The 17,736-nt window shown below is 44.1% G+C and overlaps 1 protein-coding gene across 6 annotated transcripts in view; it reads right to left on the minus strand.

Moving 5' to 3' along the window:
- Window positions 1–7,736: 7,736 nt before the first annotated feature.
- LOC147700854 (uncharacterized) overlaps window positions 7,737–17,736 on the minus strand; it is a 167,359-nt gene continuing 157,359 nt past the window's right edge. For all 6 annotated transcript variants that reach the window (XM_086929755.1, XM_086929751.1, XM_086929750.1 and 3 more), the window contains one exon: window positions 7,737–10,084. In XM_086929755.1, the coding sequence (XP_086785881.1) occupies window positions 9,249–10,084 (836 nt within the window). In that variant the 3' untranslated portion in view covers window positions 7,737–9,248. The remainder of the gene's footprint in view (window positions 10,085–17,736) is intronic.

Here is a 17,736-nt window from a genome sequence, read left to right on the forward strand (position 1 = left end):
TGTGAGAATGGTGCAAGCTCTTGCGAGAGTTGGCACCTATCTTGAGTGCGGGTTCTATATAAACCGTGCTCAGGGACTTAACCTCTGTTCTGTCTCCAGGATCCTTCCAGCGCAGGAGAACGAGAGTCTTCTGAAAAGCATGCTTACTTCAGGGTATCCAGCAGGACATACAGCTATCACCAGTGAGTATACTCTTACCTACCTAGGATAAAGGTCAGTGCACTCTAGAGGTAATTTAAAAGATCTAGTTTTCAAAGAGAAAAGTACTTTGATATTGGGGTTAGAGTGTCTTTGTCTAAAGAAAACCCGATAATCCAGAACTACACAATTCTAGTTGCAGTACTCAAGACAATAGTACTCTTGAGTAAAAGACTAGTATTAGGAACATTGGAATCTAAAGTCAAGTAAAAGAAAGGAAACAGTGGAAATCCACGAGCATGTTTATTTAAACTAAGGGGCTTATTTAGAAGCCCCTTGCGCCACAAGTGAGTCACTTTTTCCCATATTAAAAGTGACACACTGGCGGCGCAAGGAGCTTGTAAATAAGCCCCTAGTGTCTCAAAGACCCTTTGTGAATCAAACAGAATGATTCTGAAGGAGAAAATATTTTTTGCCATTTACTTAACTGTTAACCTTAGAACTATAATTGTGCTCCAGCGATGAGGACATGTTGAGGAACACATTTTAAAAGAACAATTATTTAAAATTCAATGTTGAATCAAGTGAGAAGAAAGGTAAAGCTGTTTATTGGTGAACTTAGTAGTTGTTTAATTATTAATGCACAGATTCGAACAGAAAGCAAGTCATAATTCTTTATTATTGGTGAAAGAGCCAGAAACCTATATTCGTACTGACACCTGCTTCAGTGGCGACGAGAAATTTACCTGATCCTGGAGAAGATGTGGAGTCTTTCTCTATATCTCTCATTCCTATCCCATTCCCCCTTACAATTAGTACACATTGCCTTCTGAGTAATTAGCCTTCCATTGATTTTCTATACCTTACTGCAGCTTTAAGAAAGGAGCATACCCTTAGCATACAATCAGTGCTACCTAAAATCTGCAAATACAATACAGCTTCATCATTTCTTCAGTGGATCAGGGATAGTCCACTAGAAGCCAAGTTAGTCAACTTTGACCGCACCTGACAATTGGCAGTGCACTGGGATGCATTTAAGGCAACCATAAGGGACTGGAAATTGCCATTTCTGTTAGAAATGCATAAGGCAAGAGATTGGTAGACAGCAAACTGGTAGCGGAGATTAAAGCCCTTTTGACACTGAAAAAGCAAGCTACTACTCGATCGAGCTATAGGCAATTAGTGCTTCTGAGGTGCGATTATCCATCCTCAGGATAAAGAAGGCAGACACTACTCTACTTGGATTAAAACAGGCAGTCTCTGAGAACAGGGACGAGATAGGTTTTATGTTAGCAAGGCATCTCTGTTGACAGAGGGCAAAAACACTCATCAAGTGCCTCAAGACTCTAAAAATGTGGACCGGGAGCGAGAAAAGAAGCACCTCTTCAAAGAGGTTTTATAAACACTCTTCACTGACAGCCAGGATTCACGAGGGGCAGTACATGCATCTGTTCTGTCATGTGGGATCCATTCTACCACAGCAATAAGCGGATGCCCGGGAAATGCGAATCACCAGTACAGAACTGAATCTTTCATGCATATGGACTCTGAAGGTAGAACATGAGTGCATTCACACTTTACAACAGTACATGTTAATAATAATAATAATAATACAGCGTTTTATAAAGCGCGAACAGCTACCTCACATGGAGGTGTCCCGGCGCTAGAAGAACAAGGACAGAATTAAGCGCCTAGCGCGGTTGGGTGAAGAGCCAGGTCTTCAGCATCTGCTTAAAGCAGGGCTCGGAGGGTTAACAGGTTATGAAAGTGAATTACACAATGTAAGCTATTATGAAATAAATAACCGATGTCCAATCAGAGCTAATTCTTTCAGAAAGAATTGATCATAAAACAGAACTACAAAAAGAGAATAGCCTAGCATTTCCTGGTTACCAGTTTCAAACAATTGGGGTCAAGGTGCCAAATACAATGTATAAAGTAACAGTTTGTATAAGATTGGATGCTTTTCACCATCGTTTCTGAGTGGCATTGGATGCAAAGATGGACTCCGCGATTCTGAGTCAGAGTAACGAAGAATGCGCAAAAACCTTCCCGGTTACCCAAAATTCCACCAATTCACCAAAGTCAATGAGGCAATGTTATAAGACCCAATGTAAACAGAAAAGTCTCTGTGTCCTCCTTATGTTGGAAACTGACAAATACCATCTCTTGCAAAATCTGGGATGATAGTGACGGCGGTCAGGACAATTTAGGTTAACCATAGTAAGGGACCTAGAATATTCTCTCTGGGTACAAAAACCTCAATGTACAAATGATTTTGGGGTGGTGTTAGCTAGCTGGGCTGCTATGTTCTCCAAGCTCAGAGGTGGCTCACTTCCTCTAGACAATCCTCCTTGCAGACAAAGTAAGTTGCTGACTCATGTGGGGTAGGATTTATGCTCCTTCGTACAGGAAAGCTACCTTTACATTTATAGGGCTCCAATCTGAGTGCAGTGCATCTTTCCAGCTTTCTTCATTCTTCCCCCATAGGGGGAACATACTTGTAGCAAAGGCTAAATTAAAGGTGAATTGGGCAAAACAAGACTCACTCAATTACCGTCTACTGGATGCTAGGCAGTACCCAGGTGAACACTAGGGACAAGTGGAGCTTTGGTACTTCTGCAAAGGGAAACGACCTTTACAATACAGGCTGAGCCATGCAGGCCGTTTCCCCGCAAGCAGAACAATCCTTGCCTGAACCACACATCTGCCTTAACCATGAATATGCATGGTCAAGGCAGATAGCGGTCTAGATGTTCGGAAGGGTGGGTAGAGGAACAGGAAGCATCGGGACAGGAAGTTCCGGACGCGGACAGGTAAGTGGGTCTGGGGACAGGTTTTGGGGGGTAGTCTGTAGCAGTGGGGGACGGTTTTAGGGCTTGGGTAGGGGTCGGAATAGTTTTTTTAGAAGGGGCAGGCTTTTAGGGATCAAAACGGGGGTGTCATGTAGTTTTAAGTGCTGAGACTGGGTTTTAGGGCTCAGGGCGGGCAGTTTTGAAGGGAGAGGGTAGTTTTAGTGCTCAGGGAGGGGGCTGGGGTCAGGGCAGTTTTTGGGAGGGAGCAGAGCTTTGGGCCTCAGGGCGGGGGGGAGGAAAAGGGGCAGTCTTAAGGGCAGAGCGGGGGAAGGGAAAGCGGCAGTTTTAAGGGCAGAGCGGGTCAGTCCTAGAGCTCCGGCAGCAGGTGCTGTGGTCGGGTAGTTTTTGCAGTGGGCAGGGTTTTAGGCCTCGGAGGGGGGAAGGGGCCCACTTTAAGGGCCGGGTGAAGGTCAGTTTCAGGGCTCAGGGTGGGGGAGGCTGGGCTATGGGTAGTTTTTGGTAGGGAGTAGTGTTTTATACCCACCAGAGTAAAACGCCAAACATATTGAACACTCTATGACTTTTATATCACTGCAGCTACATTAGCTAAATAAATAAAGTAGATGGCCTAACCAAAATAACTCCTGAACAGAATATCGATTAGCTGACACAAGACATATGTAGTTAACCCACCAGATTTTGCACACATTTTAAAACCCCATTTTACAAAAACGAAATGACATCATAACCACAACATACAATTGAGCCATGCATGATCTTATGTATTAATGTGGAAAATCTAATCTTTTACTTCTTAGCGACTGCACATTTATGAATAGCTATGAAATGGAAAAGAAAACCCTACCTACCTTTTTGACTGATGGAAGGAAGTAAATGGATTATTTGAAATTGACTGACATTGTTTGAAATGTGGAATACCATTAAATTTAATGGGGTGGCCCAGTGACCCTCAGAACCTGGGTTCTAAGATATATACAAAAACAATGGTTCTGTTGGGAATACACACATCTCTTTGTCAGAATCAATTATTCATATACAGCCCTTTGTATGTATTTCACAATATGAAAGGTGGAATAAGCGGATTTTTGTCCACTTTACAAAACCATACCTTTCCTTCATGCACTTGGAAATTATGAACTTAGTGCTTAGAACTTTTGCATTCTCCTTGTGTGATTTTGCTACTATGGTTTAGATGTATTGAAGGACTGGAATATTATCTTTTCTACCATTATACTCCCCAAATGTTGAAATAAAACAAAAAACAGAGTGGGAAAGATGGTATATGGAGTAATGACTGCATTATGAAAAACAACATTTGTTCGTGTGTTGGAAATTGCACTTCCTCCTCCCCTTTTTGCTGAATTTGTTTTCATTGGCCTTAGGACTCTGCCCTTCCCCACTACTAACCAGTGCCTAAGTGCTTGTGCTCTCTGCTTAAAACATGGTGGAATTTACTTATACCCAATTGGCATTTTTAATTTACTTATAATTCCCTAGTAAAGTGAACTACAACTTCCCAGGATCAGTAATTTAAATGCACCTAGTGGGCCTGCAGCACTTAAACATTGCCGTTGCAGAGCCTGTATGTGCAATTTAAACTGACATGTCAACATGGCAAAATAAGCCTTTTGCCAGGCCCAAGCCTTCCTTTTTAATACATATATATGTCACTCCAGCGTAGCCCCTACACATGGCAGGGTGCAGTGTATCCAAACAATTGGGCATGTACTTGCAAGTTCTACATGTCCCGGTAGTTAAAATCTCTTAAATTCGTTTTTCACTACTGCAAGGCCTATCTCTCCCTTAGGATAACATTGAAGTTGCCTTATTACCTTTTTTATAAGTGTAATTTCCAAATGGTAAGTAATAACTGATTTATGTTTGGTGTCCCTAGAATCCTAATTTAAATCATATCTTATGGAGAAATTTAGAAAATTACATTTTTAAAATGTTGGCATTTTCTTGCCTTAGCCATTTGGAGCCTGCAGCCTGTCTTTGATCACATGGGAACAAATAATGGCAGCTAGGCACCCAGTACTGCACCACCTGTAGTAATCACAAGGTACACAAAGCGCATTGCTCACCTCTATAGGCCAGCTAACAGATGACCGAACATTAGAGACAATTACAAGATAGCAGACTTGTTACATTCACCATTTACACATAAAAAACATTTATACATGTATGCCATATTGTAAACATTAACAACATTGGGAGAAACCCCATGGGACTACCTACAATAAAAACACAACTTCTATGTGCTGAATACACAGTAGCAGTGTTCACATAGGGTGTCTCTTAATGTTGTTTATGTTTACAATATGGCATACATGCATATATGTTATGTTATGTTATGTTATAAATGTATACAGCATACGATTACCAAAAGGTGTCTTTGCGCTAGCAAACCGGGGAGCAGGCATAAGGGATTAATCAGTGAACAACAAGGTTTCAATGGCTTTCCTGAACAGTGTCAGAGAGGGAAGATTTCTGATGCTAAATGGGAGGGAGTTCACAAGCGCGGTAGCTCCCACCACAAATCTTCTGCCGCCCCAGTAGGACTTAAAAACTCTCTGGGAAAGGAACACTTTTGCTCCTTGTGATCTCAAGCATCTGTTTGGGGAGTATCAGTGCAGAGAACATCTTAGGAACTGAGAGCCAGCCCCTTGAAGTGCCTTATACGTGATGCTGAGGTTTTTAAACTTGATCCGTTTTATTATTGGCCAGCTAATGCAATCTTTGGAGATGAGTAAACACAGGCTGAAATTTGGGAATCCCCAAAAAAAGTCAGGCGGCCGCATTTTGGATCATTTGGAGCCTTTGAAGTTGTTTAATAGGTATGTCGCGATATAGCCCGTTACAGTAATCTATTCTAGCGAGGATTAGAGATGTGACCACCGTAGTCCTGCTTTCTGTGGGAATCAGTGTTAGGATTTTTTTTATTGCTTTAAGGATGAAAAAACTGGAAGATGACAGATTTGACTTGAGCTTCAAAGTCAAGTTTCTGATCTATAATCACACCCAGATTTTTCACTTTGGGAACCGGGGTAGGTGCTACCTTAGGCAACACAATCAAAACCTAAGATCCAGTGGCACCTTGAAGATTATGTGTCTTTTTATATGTTTGTACTTTTATTGTAAATGCATGTTGTCATGTACTGTATTGTTAATGTGTTAATGGTGAATGTAGCAAATCTACTATCTTGTAAAGCTGTATCTAGCAGCATGTCCTATACGTCTTATAGCTGTATTCTTTGCATATTGAAGCCCTTGACAGGGCAAAACGTGGTGGCTGTGCTTATATGTACACTGAAGTACAAGAATAAAAGGATACAAAAGACAGAGGATTTGCCTGTTTTTCTTTGCATACTTACCGACCTTCTCTTCTTACAATCATGTTATGTTGCCTCTAATAAAAATGAATGTCTCTGATCACATGACTGGGTGTAGTTGCAGTTGGGCTTTGCGTATTCCTCCTAGACAGCCACACACAATGGGAGCTTAGGTGTGACTGGTACAGCCATAAATGGTAGAATGGGAGGAAGGAGCTGGCCAAGCCTCACTTACACTTGAATAGACTGTGTCCTATCTTCACACAAAGGCCTTAAAAGTCCTGGATTGTCCCTTCAGCCAGATTGGAGCCAGGGCAGGGGAGCTAGGGTATTCCGTGCAATTCAAAGACACTGTCTAGAAGCTTCTCCCACCTTCCAGAACCAGGGCACCATTGTTTGAAAGAAGGACCTCAGACATCAACTCTTTAGCACACTTCTGGACGTGTGAAAATTCTGTTAGGAAGAAGGACTGCTGGGCAGCTGAAAGGACTTTCACTCTGCTGGAGTGTCACTCTGAAGGAGCTGCTGCCCTGTTGTGCTGCCTGCCGCACTCTTGCCTGGAGAGGAAGAACTGGACCTACAACCCATCTTGAACCCAGGACTTCAGAGTGCCTCAAAGGGCTGATCTGCTGGCCTCCTGACCTGAGCCTCAGGGACATAAAAGGCTTCCCAACAGCTACTGGACCAGTCTTTAACATATTCCTGACCCCAAAATGGTGCCCCTCAGGTCCTGGACCCTTGGTATGGCTCAGCTGGCTCTTAAATCAAGCTTTTGGGCTCTTCACAACTGTGAATTGCCCTGTTGCCACCAGAACTGTGCCGCTCACTCCGAAATCAGCACCAGCCACTACTGGCCCGTCTCTTCACACAGCATACATCAATCGCCACGGAGGACCGCCAACGCAGGCTCTAGCCCACCCATCCGCCACCCTGCTAGGTGCACCACCGCCAGCGATGCTTTCCTTTCGGCCCTCTTCAAAGCAAACTGAACTCTTGGCTCTAACCTTGAAAAGGTAAACCTTCAGCCAGGCTAATCTGCACTTCATCATGGTCAGCCTGAACGTTTGACTATGGCCTGGTGCAGTGCAACCAGATAGCTGCAGTTGGCGCAATATGCTTTTAGGCACTGTATTGCAGTTTATTCTTTTAATATGAATTCCTCAGTTTTCACTGATTGGATTTTTGCCGTTTATGTCTTGTTTTATGTACTAAATTAAGCTTTATTCGGAATCGTTTTGTGTGGTGTTGTCACTGTTTTACTGGTTTAAGTGTTGCATAAATACTTTACACATTGCCTCTAAGTTAAGCCTGACTGCTTTTGTGCCAAGTTACCCACAGTTAAGCATAGGTTCATATAATAACTTTCTGTTTGATGCTTGGCCAGGGCTCACACCCCAGTCAACTAGCAGCCCAATGTTTCACATTGTGTCTACAAAATGAGACAGAAACATACAAAATATTGTATTTATTTTGCCTCATTAACCAATAAGGAAGAATGCTCAGGCAAACTGAAACCTCCACTATCGTCCTTGCTAACTTAAACTGCAGCATCATTGAGGCACAAAGAAAGAAATACTGAAACCATTCAAGAAACAAATTGAAACAAATATATGCAAATGGGGAAGACAGAGCTTCACATGAAAACCCCTAAGTGGCAATATCAGATAACTATTGTCTAGATACTCTGAAAACTGGAGGACACAGACACGTGTAGGCAGCTATGACCATACAGTGATACATTTTGGTCACTTAGAGTTATGGGTGTGAGTGGGTCAGAAGTCTGTCATCCAAACCCAGGACCAATGTTAAACTGGTACAGACTAGTTTCTGCAGGCATGACACACCAGGTTCCGAATCAATGTGGTCAAGCCCACATTGCTTTTCATAGGCATTACATAAATGTGCTGGATCAAAGTAACCAAGTCCAGATTCCTTTTTGCAGGCATGTTTGTGTAACATCTCCCCGGAGAGCAAGTATTTCCAACTTTTCTTGTGGTCCATTAAGCCCCTAGACCTTGCTTTCACCATGCTCATGGTTTCAAATCAATCACTCCAGCTTTTAGTAGACACACATCAGTTCACTAAGTCCTTGGACCTGGCTGTCACAATTTTAACTTTTTCCAGTCTATTACTCTAGCATTTTGGTGTACTTTTCTATGTACATTCAAATTCCCCACCATCAAAAAGTGGACCATGAATCCATTTATTAAGAGTTGCGTGTCTGTATGTTTTGGCTTTCTATGCTTTATATATTTGTACTGATGTGTGTGGTAGGTAGTCTACTCTTTTGGGCTGCTTCACTGGGGCCCTTTTTTAAGCACCTCTGTGAAGTATGCGTGTGTCTCCAAGCCAGGTCCCATTACAACACTGATTTACCTGAGCTTCTGAAGTTTTGCACATTATCTACCTTCTTTTCCTTTTACCCCTGCTGCCTTGGAGCAACTCTTAGCTAGAAACATGCTCTCGGTGCCACCGAGCCTCAAATCTTATTATTAGTTGGACACCTGTTGAAGTAAAAGTTATACTAGTGTGTATAAGGCAGTTATTGTGCACAAATTACTATCCTCAAGGTGCCCTTCTAATTTGAGAGTCTGTGGTTCCACAACTGCAGGGCAAATTTGTCTTTTTTTTGCATTTGATCCTGCACATAACATTTCCAAGCGTGCTTTGGCATACCGTACATGCGCATGTGTCTAGACCAATGCTTTTTTGGCAACAAACATAACACCACGTTAGGGATTTTATCTGCTTTCTAGTGCTACAGCGACACTACCGCCAATGCAGAGGATTAAGAAAGTGCTCTTTTGACTTAGGATATCTTCAACTCTTTGCATAATTTAGGTAGATTTTACCTTGATAACATTGATAATAACATTCTGCACATAGTCCAGCCATGTTAAGTTATTCATCCCAGACATAACAGCAAAAACATTGGTCTCTTTTTTCAACCAGCTTTCCACCTTTACTGCACTAGAGTCATCAGATGTGCTCTTTGGTGTCTCAGAAGGCTTTCCTTCAGACTAAAGTTCTGCTCACACTCTGTGCACTGATATGGTTTCTCTCCAGTATGCATTCTATCGTGTCTTATTAAACTCCCTTTCTGAGTGAAGCTTTTCCTACACTTGGCACACTGGTAGGGCCGTTCTCCTGTATGTGTTCTCTGGTGCCCGGTGAGATGATGCTTCTGGCTGAAACTTTTTGTGCACTGCAGACACTGGAATGGTTTCTCTCCTGTGTGCACTCTGCGGTGCCTCATGAGATGATCCTTCATCTTGAAGCTCTTCTCACATTCGGAGCATTGATACAGTCTCTTTCCTGTGTATGCTCTTTGGTATCGCAAGGTACGTGGCTTCAAGATGAAACTTTTCTGGAAGTCACTGGTTAGAGTGGTACATTTACCCATCTGTGACCTGGGCTGTGGAACAAGGCCCATTGCCTGCCTGACGTTCACCTCACAGTCAGTAAAAGTGTATGGCAGCCAGTTCTGCCATTTACACTGTTCACTTAGCAGCATCTTTGCAATCCTGTGATTGTCATCACCTTCATAACATGCACCAGAGGCCTCACATTCATTGAAGTGTTTTGAAAGATCAAGACTGCTGTCACGGAGGGCAGTCCTCCTGCCACCCATTTGTTTTCTGGGCCATGACCATAGTTGGCCACTGGTGTTCGTTTCATGCTGATAGCTCTGAGGAATCATTTCTTTAACTTTTCTTGATAATGTTTTGCACGATGTAAGGTTTTCAGTAAATGTGGGAGAATCTCCTGCTTTCCTTTCTCTTTTCATGCCAGTATCACCTGTTAGAACAAATGGGAGAGAAGTTGTTACTTTTCTACCGGTACACATACATGTAAAATGTTTGGTGGGAACCCAATCACTACACTGTGCATTATAAAAGATACCCTCATGTGACAGCATTGTGGAGGTTTTAATCAAATAAATGTCACGGTATAACATAACATTACAACAAGCCACTGTACGTCTACATTGCTTGTACTACATGTGTGTATCAGAGTTCAAAAAGAGTTGCGGGTTAAAAGCTTCAAAGGGCTGTGGCAACCTAGTGCAAAATTGTTGTCGTTGCATGAAAAGGGATCTATTATATAGTGTGGTCATAAAAAATGTGGTGGGGTAGTTAATTTTTGATGATGGGCCAAACAATAAGAGCAAAAAGAAACTAAAGCTTATGGAACGTTGTGGTAAACATAGAGGGTTAAAAAAAACAGACCTTGTGTCACAACTATACCCAGGTGAGTAAACAAATAGTGGAATACAACAGATTGAACGTTCATGTTAAATAGATGCTATAGTGATAGGGGGCGCTAGAGAGCCGCTGACAAGATAGCCGCAGATTGAAGAAGCTCCTGCGGCCGTCACTAAAGAAAATAGCAAAATGCCTGCATACCCGCTAGTAAAACATGTTTGGCTTGCTGCTCATAACTGGACGAACCTGGGACCTTCAGCTGCTATGCTGAAGAGGGAGCGACTGAGTGCTGCATAAGACTGCAGGAAACGGCCTAGTCGAGAAGGGAATTAAAGCTGATGTCTAATTGGAACAACACCTCCCCATGGAACGCCACCTGGTGGCCCTCCAAACTCGGTCCTACACCGACAGATCACGCCCACAACCTTAGAATCATCCTGGACAGCAAACTCACAATGAAGTGCCAGATCAACACAGTCTCCTCCGCCTGCTTCCACACCCTCTGCATACTCCGAAAGATCTTCAAGTGACTCCCCATCAACATCAGGAAAACCGTCACTCAAGTCCTAATCACCAGCCCGCAGGACCACAGCAAAGCGCTATACGCAGAAATCTTCACCCAACTCCTGAGGAGACTCCAAACGATACAGAACGCAGCATCCAGACTCATTCTCGACCTCCCCAAACAGACACACCCCAACCCAGAAAGCTGCACCGGGTCCCCAGCCAGAAAAGTTGTCAATTCAAGATGCTGACGCACGCCTCCATGCCCTCCACGACCAAGAACCAGAATGCATCAACCACCGCCGGAACCTCCACCAACCCTCCAGACACCTGCGCTCTGCCTCCCTAGCTCTTGCCCAACTCACTGCTTTCTCGAAAAGTCACAGAGGAGGACGATCAGTCTCTTACCTTTCCGCCAAGTCCTGGAACACTTCCCCTTCACCTATGAACATTTTCCTCCCTCCTGGAATTCTTAAAGGGACTTGGGACCTGGCTTTTTGATTGATCCCAGCAAGACCTAATGCCCGAATATCCTCCTGAGTGAGTAGCTGCGCTCTACAAATCCAGATTGATTGACTGGTGTAGCAGACTGTAGCCCCCCGCAATATTACCTATTGACCACCAGGCTGCAGCGTGGTGATACAGCCAAAATTTACGACACTACTAAGGTATTGAATTATATAGATGCTGGTGAACTGTCCCAACAAACCATTGCTGCGAGACCAATGGCAGAGTGCCGGTTATGAAGTAGTTCAGGGGATGGACACGCTGCTGACTCCTGGCAATTGGGAATTTAGACTAAAGGCAGTCCTGACTGCAGTTCGAGGCTAAGAAATCTGCAAAACCACCCACATGAAAAAGTGGTGATGGGGGAGGCCCAGCAGTAAGAGATGCTGCTGACAATAAAGATGAAGACCTTGATATGAGAACGCTAATGCTAGACATGCCTAATAGCCTGGTTACAATGGACAGCAAAATAGACAATCTTACGTGCCGATTGGATTGCCTATAAGAGCAGCTAGCTGCAACACAACAAGAATAATCCCAGCGAAACAGTGTGCATCAGACGTGGAGGAAAACTCTGTGAAAATGGCTAAAGCACAAAATGAAAGTGTTAAAGACATCAAGAAATTCAAATTCAGTAGATAGGTCCAAGATGTGCAATCGCGAAGAAACAATCTAAGTATTCTGGGGATATCAGAGACAATGGAAACTGGGAGAATGGAGGACTACAAAGAAGACATGCTGGCGTCACTGTTGGGAGTGTCAATCTGTCGAACATGTACATGATCGATAAGGTTTACATGTTGCTAGCGCCAAGGCTTGCATCTGGAGCCCATCCTCACTTAGTCCTCGCAAAACTGGTGTGCCACTGTGATTGGGACACCATACTCCAGCTAGATAGAAAAAAGGGAATTTAATGCACCTTAGATTTAGAGTATCAATACAGTGGTGACGCAGGAGGTGAGACGGATGTTTCTACCAGTAAATAAAGGACTGCATGCGGCAGATATCAAATATTTCATGTTGTACCCTGCACAGCTGTGCTTCAACTAACCCAGGAAAGTGGACATCTTCAAAGAACCATAGGCAGCAACAGAATTCCTAAATAAACCTGTGCAGAAGAAAAACACTAGGAGCTGTCCCTGGGACACACCTAAACCTGGGATGCTTAGCGACATGTAATGAGGAAGACGGGACCCTGCTCAGCCTGGCTCTGGAGATAGAGAACAGTCGAGATACTGAGCTGACCATGCTGGAGATTGTGGATCCCTTCAAGCCAGGAACGTGCATTGAGTTAAGGACATGTTGGAGGCAGACAGGATAGGAAAGGCTGTAAAACCTCTGGGATGGGCTCCTCAGGGGCACCTCGATCTCCTGTGGGAACTGTGTGTGAGTCCATGGAAGTTGCTTGAGAGGGGTGTTCGACCAGGAGCACCCACCTTGCTGAATTATGCACTGCTTCCAGGGGAGACACTCCTATACCATATTGACTCTTTGGTACCTGGGCAACCACTACACAGGATACCTAACTGGCCACACCCCACCTGCTGTGGCCTATTATGATGCTGAGTTTGTGTTGAATTCGTGAGTTATACATTTTTTCTTCAGTTTTGTTCAATAAAGGGATGGGGTTCCACATGAATACTATAAAATGTATCTCATGAAACATCCGGGGATGAATAATCCTAAAGACACTGGACAAATATTGGCTTATTCCACAAAGAAATGCAGTGGACCTCCTTTGCTTACAGGAAACACACCATGTTCATGAGAGGGACCTACCTATTTGTAGGGTTTTGGATTTCACACATGCACAAGTGATCTCCGATCCAGAAGGTCGCCAAGTGACCATACAGGGATGCCCACAACCCACTAACATAATACCAATAAACTTGTATGGTCCAAACACCAAAGGCCCTGAATTTTTAACATTCATCATGATTGTGGTGCACTGGATGGAACCTGCTGCCTTGCTGAGGAGCAGGGATTATACTGTAACACTGCATGCAACATTGGATAGTACTGGTTATAGAGGTAAGGCTAATCCTAGTGTCCGAGCAGCACTGCATACTATACCACAGCAAGTATACAAAACAGTGATGGATAGAATGCTTAAATTAATCTCAGTCACTGGTAATCACTCAGGGCCACATCCCTGTTATTTTGCACACCATGCAACCTCAGTTTGGACCTAGCTATATGCATTAGTCTTGACCCTACTCCAATAGGTAAAGTCCAGCACATACTGCCAAACCAGGTCCTCTCTGAAAAATAACACAAGCAACACATGACCGTTTTGCCCTAGTTATGGGCATATTATCCGGGTACCGCTTGGTTCCAATAACGTAGCGTGCATGGGTCCTACGTCTGGGCATACCCGTCCCACTTAGGGCAACACAGTAAATATACAAAGCAGTGGATGGAATGCTTGAATTAATCTCAACCACGGGTAATCACACTGAGCCGAATCCATTGTTATTATGCACACCATACCACCGAAGTCTGGACCCAGCTATATGCAAATCAGTCCTGCCCTAGTCCATTAGGAGCAGTCCAGCAAAACTGAAAAGTCAAGTCCTCCCTGAAATGGAGCACAAGCAACCAAGGACTGGTTTCGCCCTTGTTATGGACTCATCAGCCGGGTACAGCTGGGTTTCAGTGACGCAGTGTGCATGGGACCCACATCTGAGCATAACTATCCCAATCAGGGAGCAACAATAAGTATCCAAAACAGTGATGGATGGGATGCTCAGTCACTGGTATTCACTCAGGCAACATCTCAATTCATTATTATTTTGCACACCATGCCCTCTCAGTTTGGACCCAACTATATGCAAATCAGTCTTGACCCTGCTCCAATAGGAACAGTCCAGCCTGAACTGCCAAGCCAGGTCCTCTCTAAAATGGAACACAAGCAACCTAGGACATTTGTGTCCAAGTTATGGGCAAATCAACCGAGAACAGCCTGGTTCCAGTGTGCAAGAAATCCACGTCTGGACCTACCCGTCCCACTTAGGGTAACACAATAAGTATACAAAACAGTGCAGGATGGAATGCTTGAATTAATCTCAGCCACTGTTAATGTTGCCACGCGCAAGAAAACAGAGAGAGGATACTGGATTCTAATTCCTACGCTTCTTGCCACCTCCAGCTAAAGAGGAGGACATCAGGTCATTGACCAGCCCGAAGGACGGTCTTCAGCCCTCTGATCTGGAGGCTTGCATGCTTTGCTCTGTTCTTTCTAGATGCCAACGGCCAGGGAACAGGTTCCTAGTTACTATGTAGCTACAAAATCACCTGAACAGATAATTAACAATCAGTGCAGCTTCTGAGCATCCCGGTGTAAAACATGTCGCAAGAAGTAGAAAAGATGCATACATTCAAGCACCACGAGCAGCATGATTGCACACAGAACATACACTGTGCACACACAGCCGACAACGGAATACATGCAGACACGTCATTCACAGTGGTGGCTAGCAGGACTAAAATACGATGGCACCAGACTTACCATATATGCAGCTCACCCGGTAAAGCACTTATCCCCCGGCGGCCACGAGCAGGAATGGAAGGATTTCCTTCCTGCTCAGAGGAACGCAAATCCAACCAATCTTGGAGCCGCTCCCATGCTGTTTTCAGCATGAGAGCAGCTCCATGATTGGAGGAGCAGGCATAACCAGGGCCATTTTGAGGCTGGAGGCAAGTGGCAGCAATCCGCCGACTGTTCCACAGCCCTGGGATTACTGGGTCTACAGTGTGCATGTCGGGCTGGCCGCAACAAAACAGCCGGCAACCCGACATGCGCACTGAAAGGGGCAGAAGTCAGCCCACAATTCTGAGGATTCAGCCCCGCCCCCTGCCTTCACACTCTCGCTGTAGGTAGCCCAAGCTGGTGGCAAAATATAATGGCATTATTATGGCATTGTATTTGTGTTTGCCGAATCTTTAGGAGGAGCAGCCACTGCTCATTCATCTGCATCATGATGGAATGCTCATAACTCGACCCCCACAAGCAATGCACAGGCAGAAGCAGACTACTTGTACAGCTTTCTGAGTAACCACACAACCTGCAGTCTTACTCTGACAGCGCCCTGGGCAAAATAAATTTGCTGCTGCTGGTAATCAAAAAGTGGCAGGGGGGAGTGTCCTTTTCACAGGTCAGTTCCTGGCCAACTACATCAATGATTTATCTCTGAACACAAACATCTTCCTCTACCCACTTCACCTGAATCACCTCCAACTTTGTTCCATCAGGCTGGCGCCAAGTTGTTTGTTGGGGTGGAGAGGGGGTGTTGGTGTGTGCTGCAGGGGGGTCATATGTAGATGGGAGAGCAAAAAAGGGGCTGATGGAGTGTTAGCTGTGGAGTATTAAACATGATTAGCAGCGCTTTAACCAGCATCACTGAAGGCAAAGCAAAGGGACTGCTGTCTCCAGCACCTTAGCCAGAGAGCCACATGAGCCCCTCCGAAGAGTTGCACCCTGGGCCCAGCTCGCCCATGCCAAAAGATGGCCCTGCACACAAACTGAGGAGCACACAAAAAACATTGAACATGCTCAGGTAACTGGTCACAACTGAGTACAACAGAATTTACTTCTAAAATAAAGCACAACTAGCCTAGTCAGTGGCTCCTAGTAACAGTCGGCGGTACCTAGCGACAGCGTGGGGTAGGTAGTAATGGTGGATCCTAGTAACTGTGATTTATAGTAACAGTCACTGGTTTCCAGTAACAGTCAGCTGTTCCTAGCAACAGTCGGCGGTTCCTATGACATTTACATGTACATTGATCTACTTGATTGGGAAACAGCATGTGATACACTTCGCGAGTCGAATCCAAATGTGAACGGCATTCACCAGTATGCTTTGATGTTCTCACGCATTACACTTACTGCCTTGGAGAGGCGTACTAAACACATTCGCACTGGCCCTCCATTGGAGATGGCAGAATGACCGAGCCGCGGGAATTACAAACGCATGTGCAACTTTACACCCCAGGCGCAGATGACACTGATATACTGTGATGGAAATTCTTAGCTATACATGTATAGTGTCATGTAACGTGTGACATTATTGCTGTAGAGCTGTGTATCGATGCCTGTGAACTATTGCACCAGAAATGATAAAATGTAAATAAAGATATATTTTTAAAAAAAACAGTTGGCTGTTCCTAGCAACAGTTGATGGCTCCTAGTAACAGTGGGTCCTAGCAACAGTGGTTCCTAGTAACAGTTGGTGGTTCCCAGTAACCGTCAGCAGTTCCTAGTAACAGTCGGTGGCTCCTACCAATAGTCGGTGTCTCCGAATAATGGTGGTTCCTAGTGAAAGTCAGTGGTTCTCAGTAACAGTCAGCGGTTCCTGATTATCCTTACTGGCATGGAAAATGTTGACTCTCCTTTACTGATTCCAAAAGGCTTCTTAATCAAAACCCAATCATTCACAGCAACTCCAACATTTTCTACATTTATTCAAAGATCATAATTTTTCTTCTGCACTTCTTGTCTTGACAAGACCCTCTTTTTTATCTCTTTCATCAAATTGTCACTCTTAGTTTCAGCCAAATCTTGCTCAACCACAGAGAACTTTGCAAGCCATTCAGGTAGAACCCTCAACCAAGAAGGTTTTTTTCTCATCAAAAGAAATGACTGTAATGGAATTAGCTGTTTCCATGAAAGAATAATGCATCCATTTTGAAAAAGTCTATTACGAGTATCAAATATCTCGTGTACTGAGGTAAAGAATTAAATGGTCCTCAGAAATTCAAGGCCATCTTATCTCAAGCATTATCAGAAGTGGCACTGGAAACAAAGGTTTTGCTGAGGTGCTCCAATGCTTGTCAGAAACTACACATTATGGTCACTTGTCAATAAAAATAGACACCTGTTTGTCTAAACCCGGCCACCAAAATTTCTCTCTTAACTTCTTATAAGCGTTAGAAATACCTGTGTGGCCCTCATGGGCAATGCTAATGATTTTTCCTCTCGATCCAACTGGCGGGAGAAACAAGCCATTCCTTAGACACAGATTGTTCTCACATGAAAGCTCCATAGCTGTCGGAGCAAAACTCAGTTAACGTTTTCTCTGAAGGTCAACCTGTCTTAATATAATATGCTAGAGCGAGCTTACTGCCATTTAACTCAGATGTCACAAATTTCATTCTAATCACAAATATTGAGGGTAGAATCATCTATCCTCCAGACTGAGCGCAAAATCAACTGTGAAACACCAGGTTTCTTATCCA

Source organism: Lissotriton vulgaris, chromosome 7, assembly GCF_964263255.1.
Source record: "Lissotriton vulgaris chromosome 7, aLisVul1.2, whole genome shotgun sequence".
NCBI classification, from domain to species: domain Eukaryota; kingdom Metazoa; phylum Chordata; class Amphibia; order Caudata; family Salamandridae; genus Lissotriton; species Lissotriton vulgaris.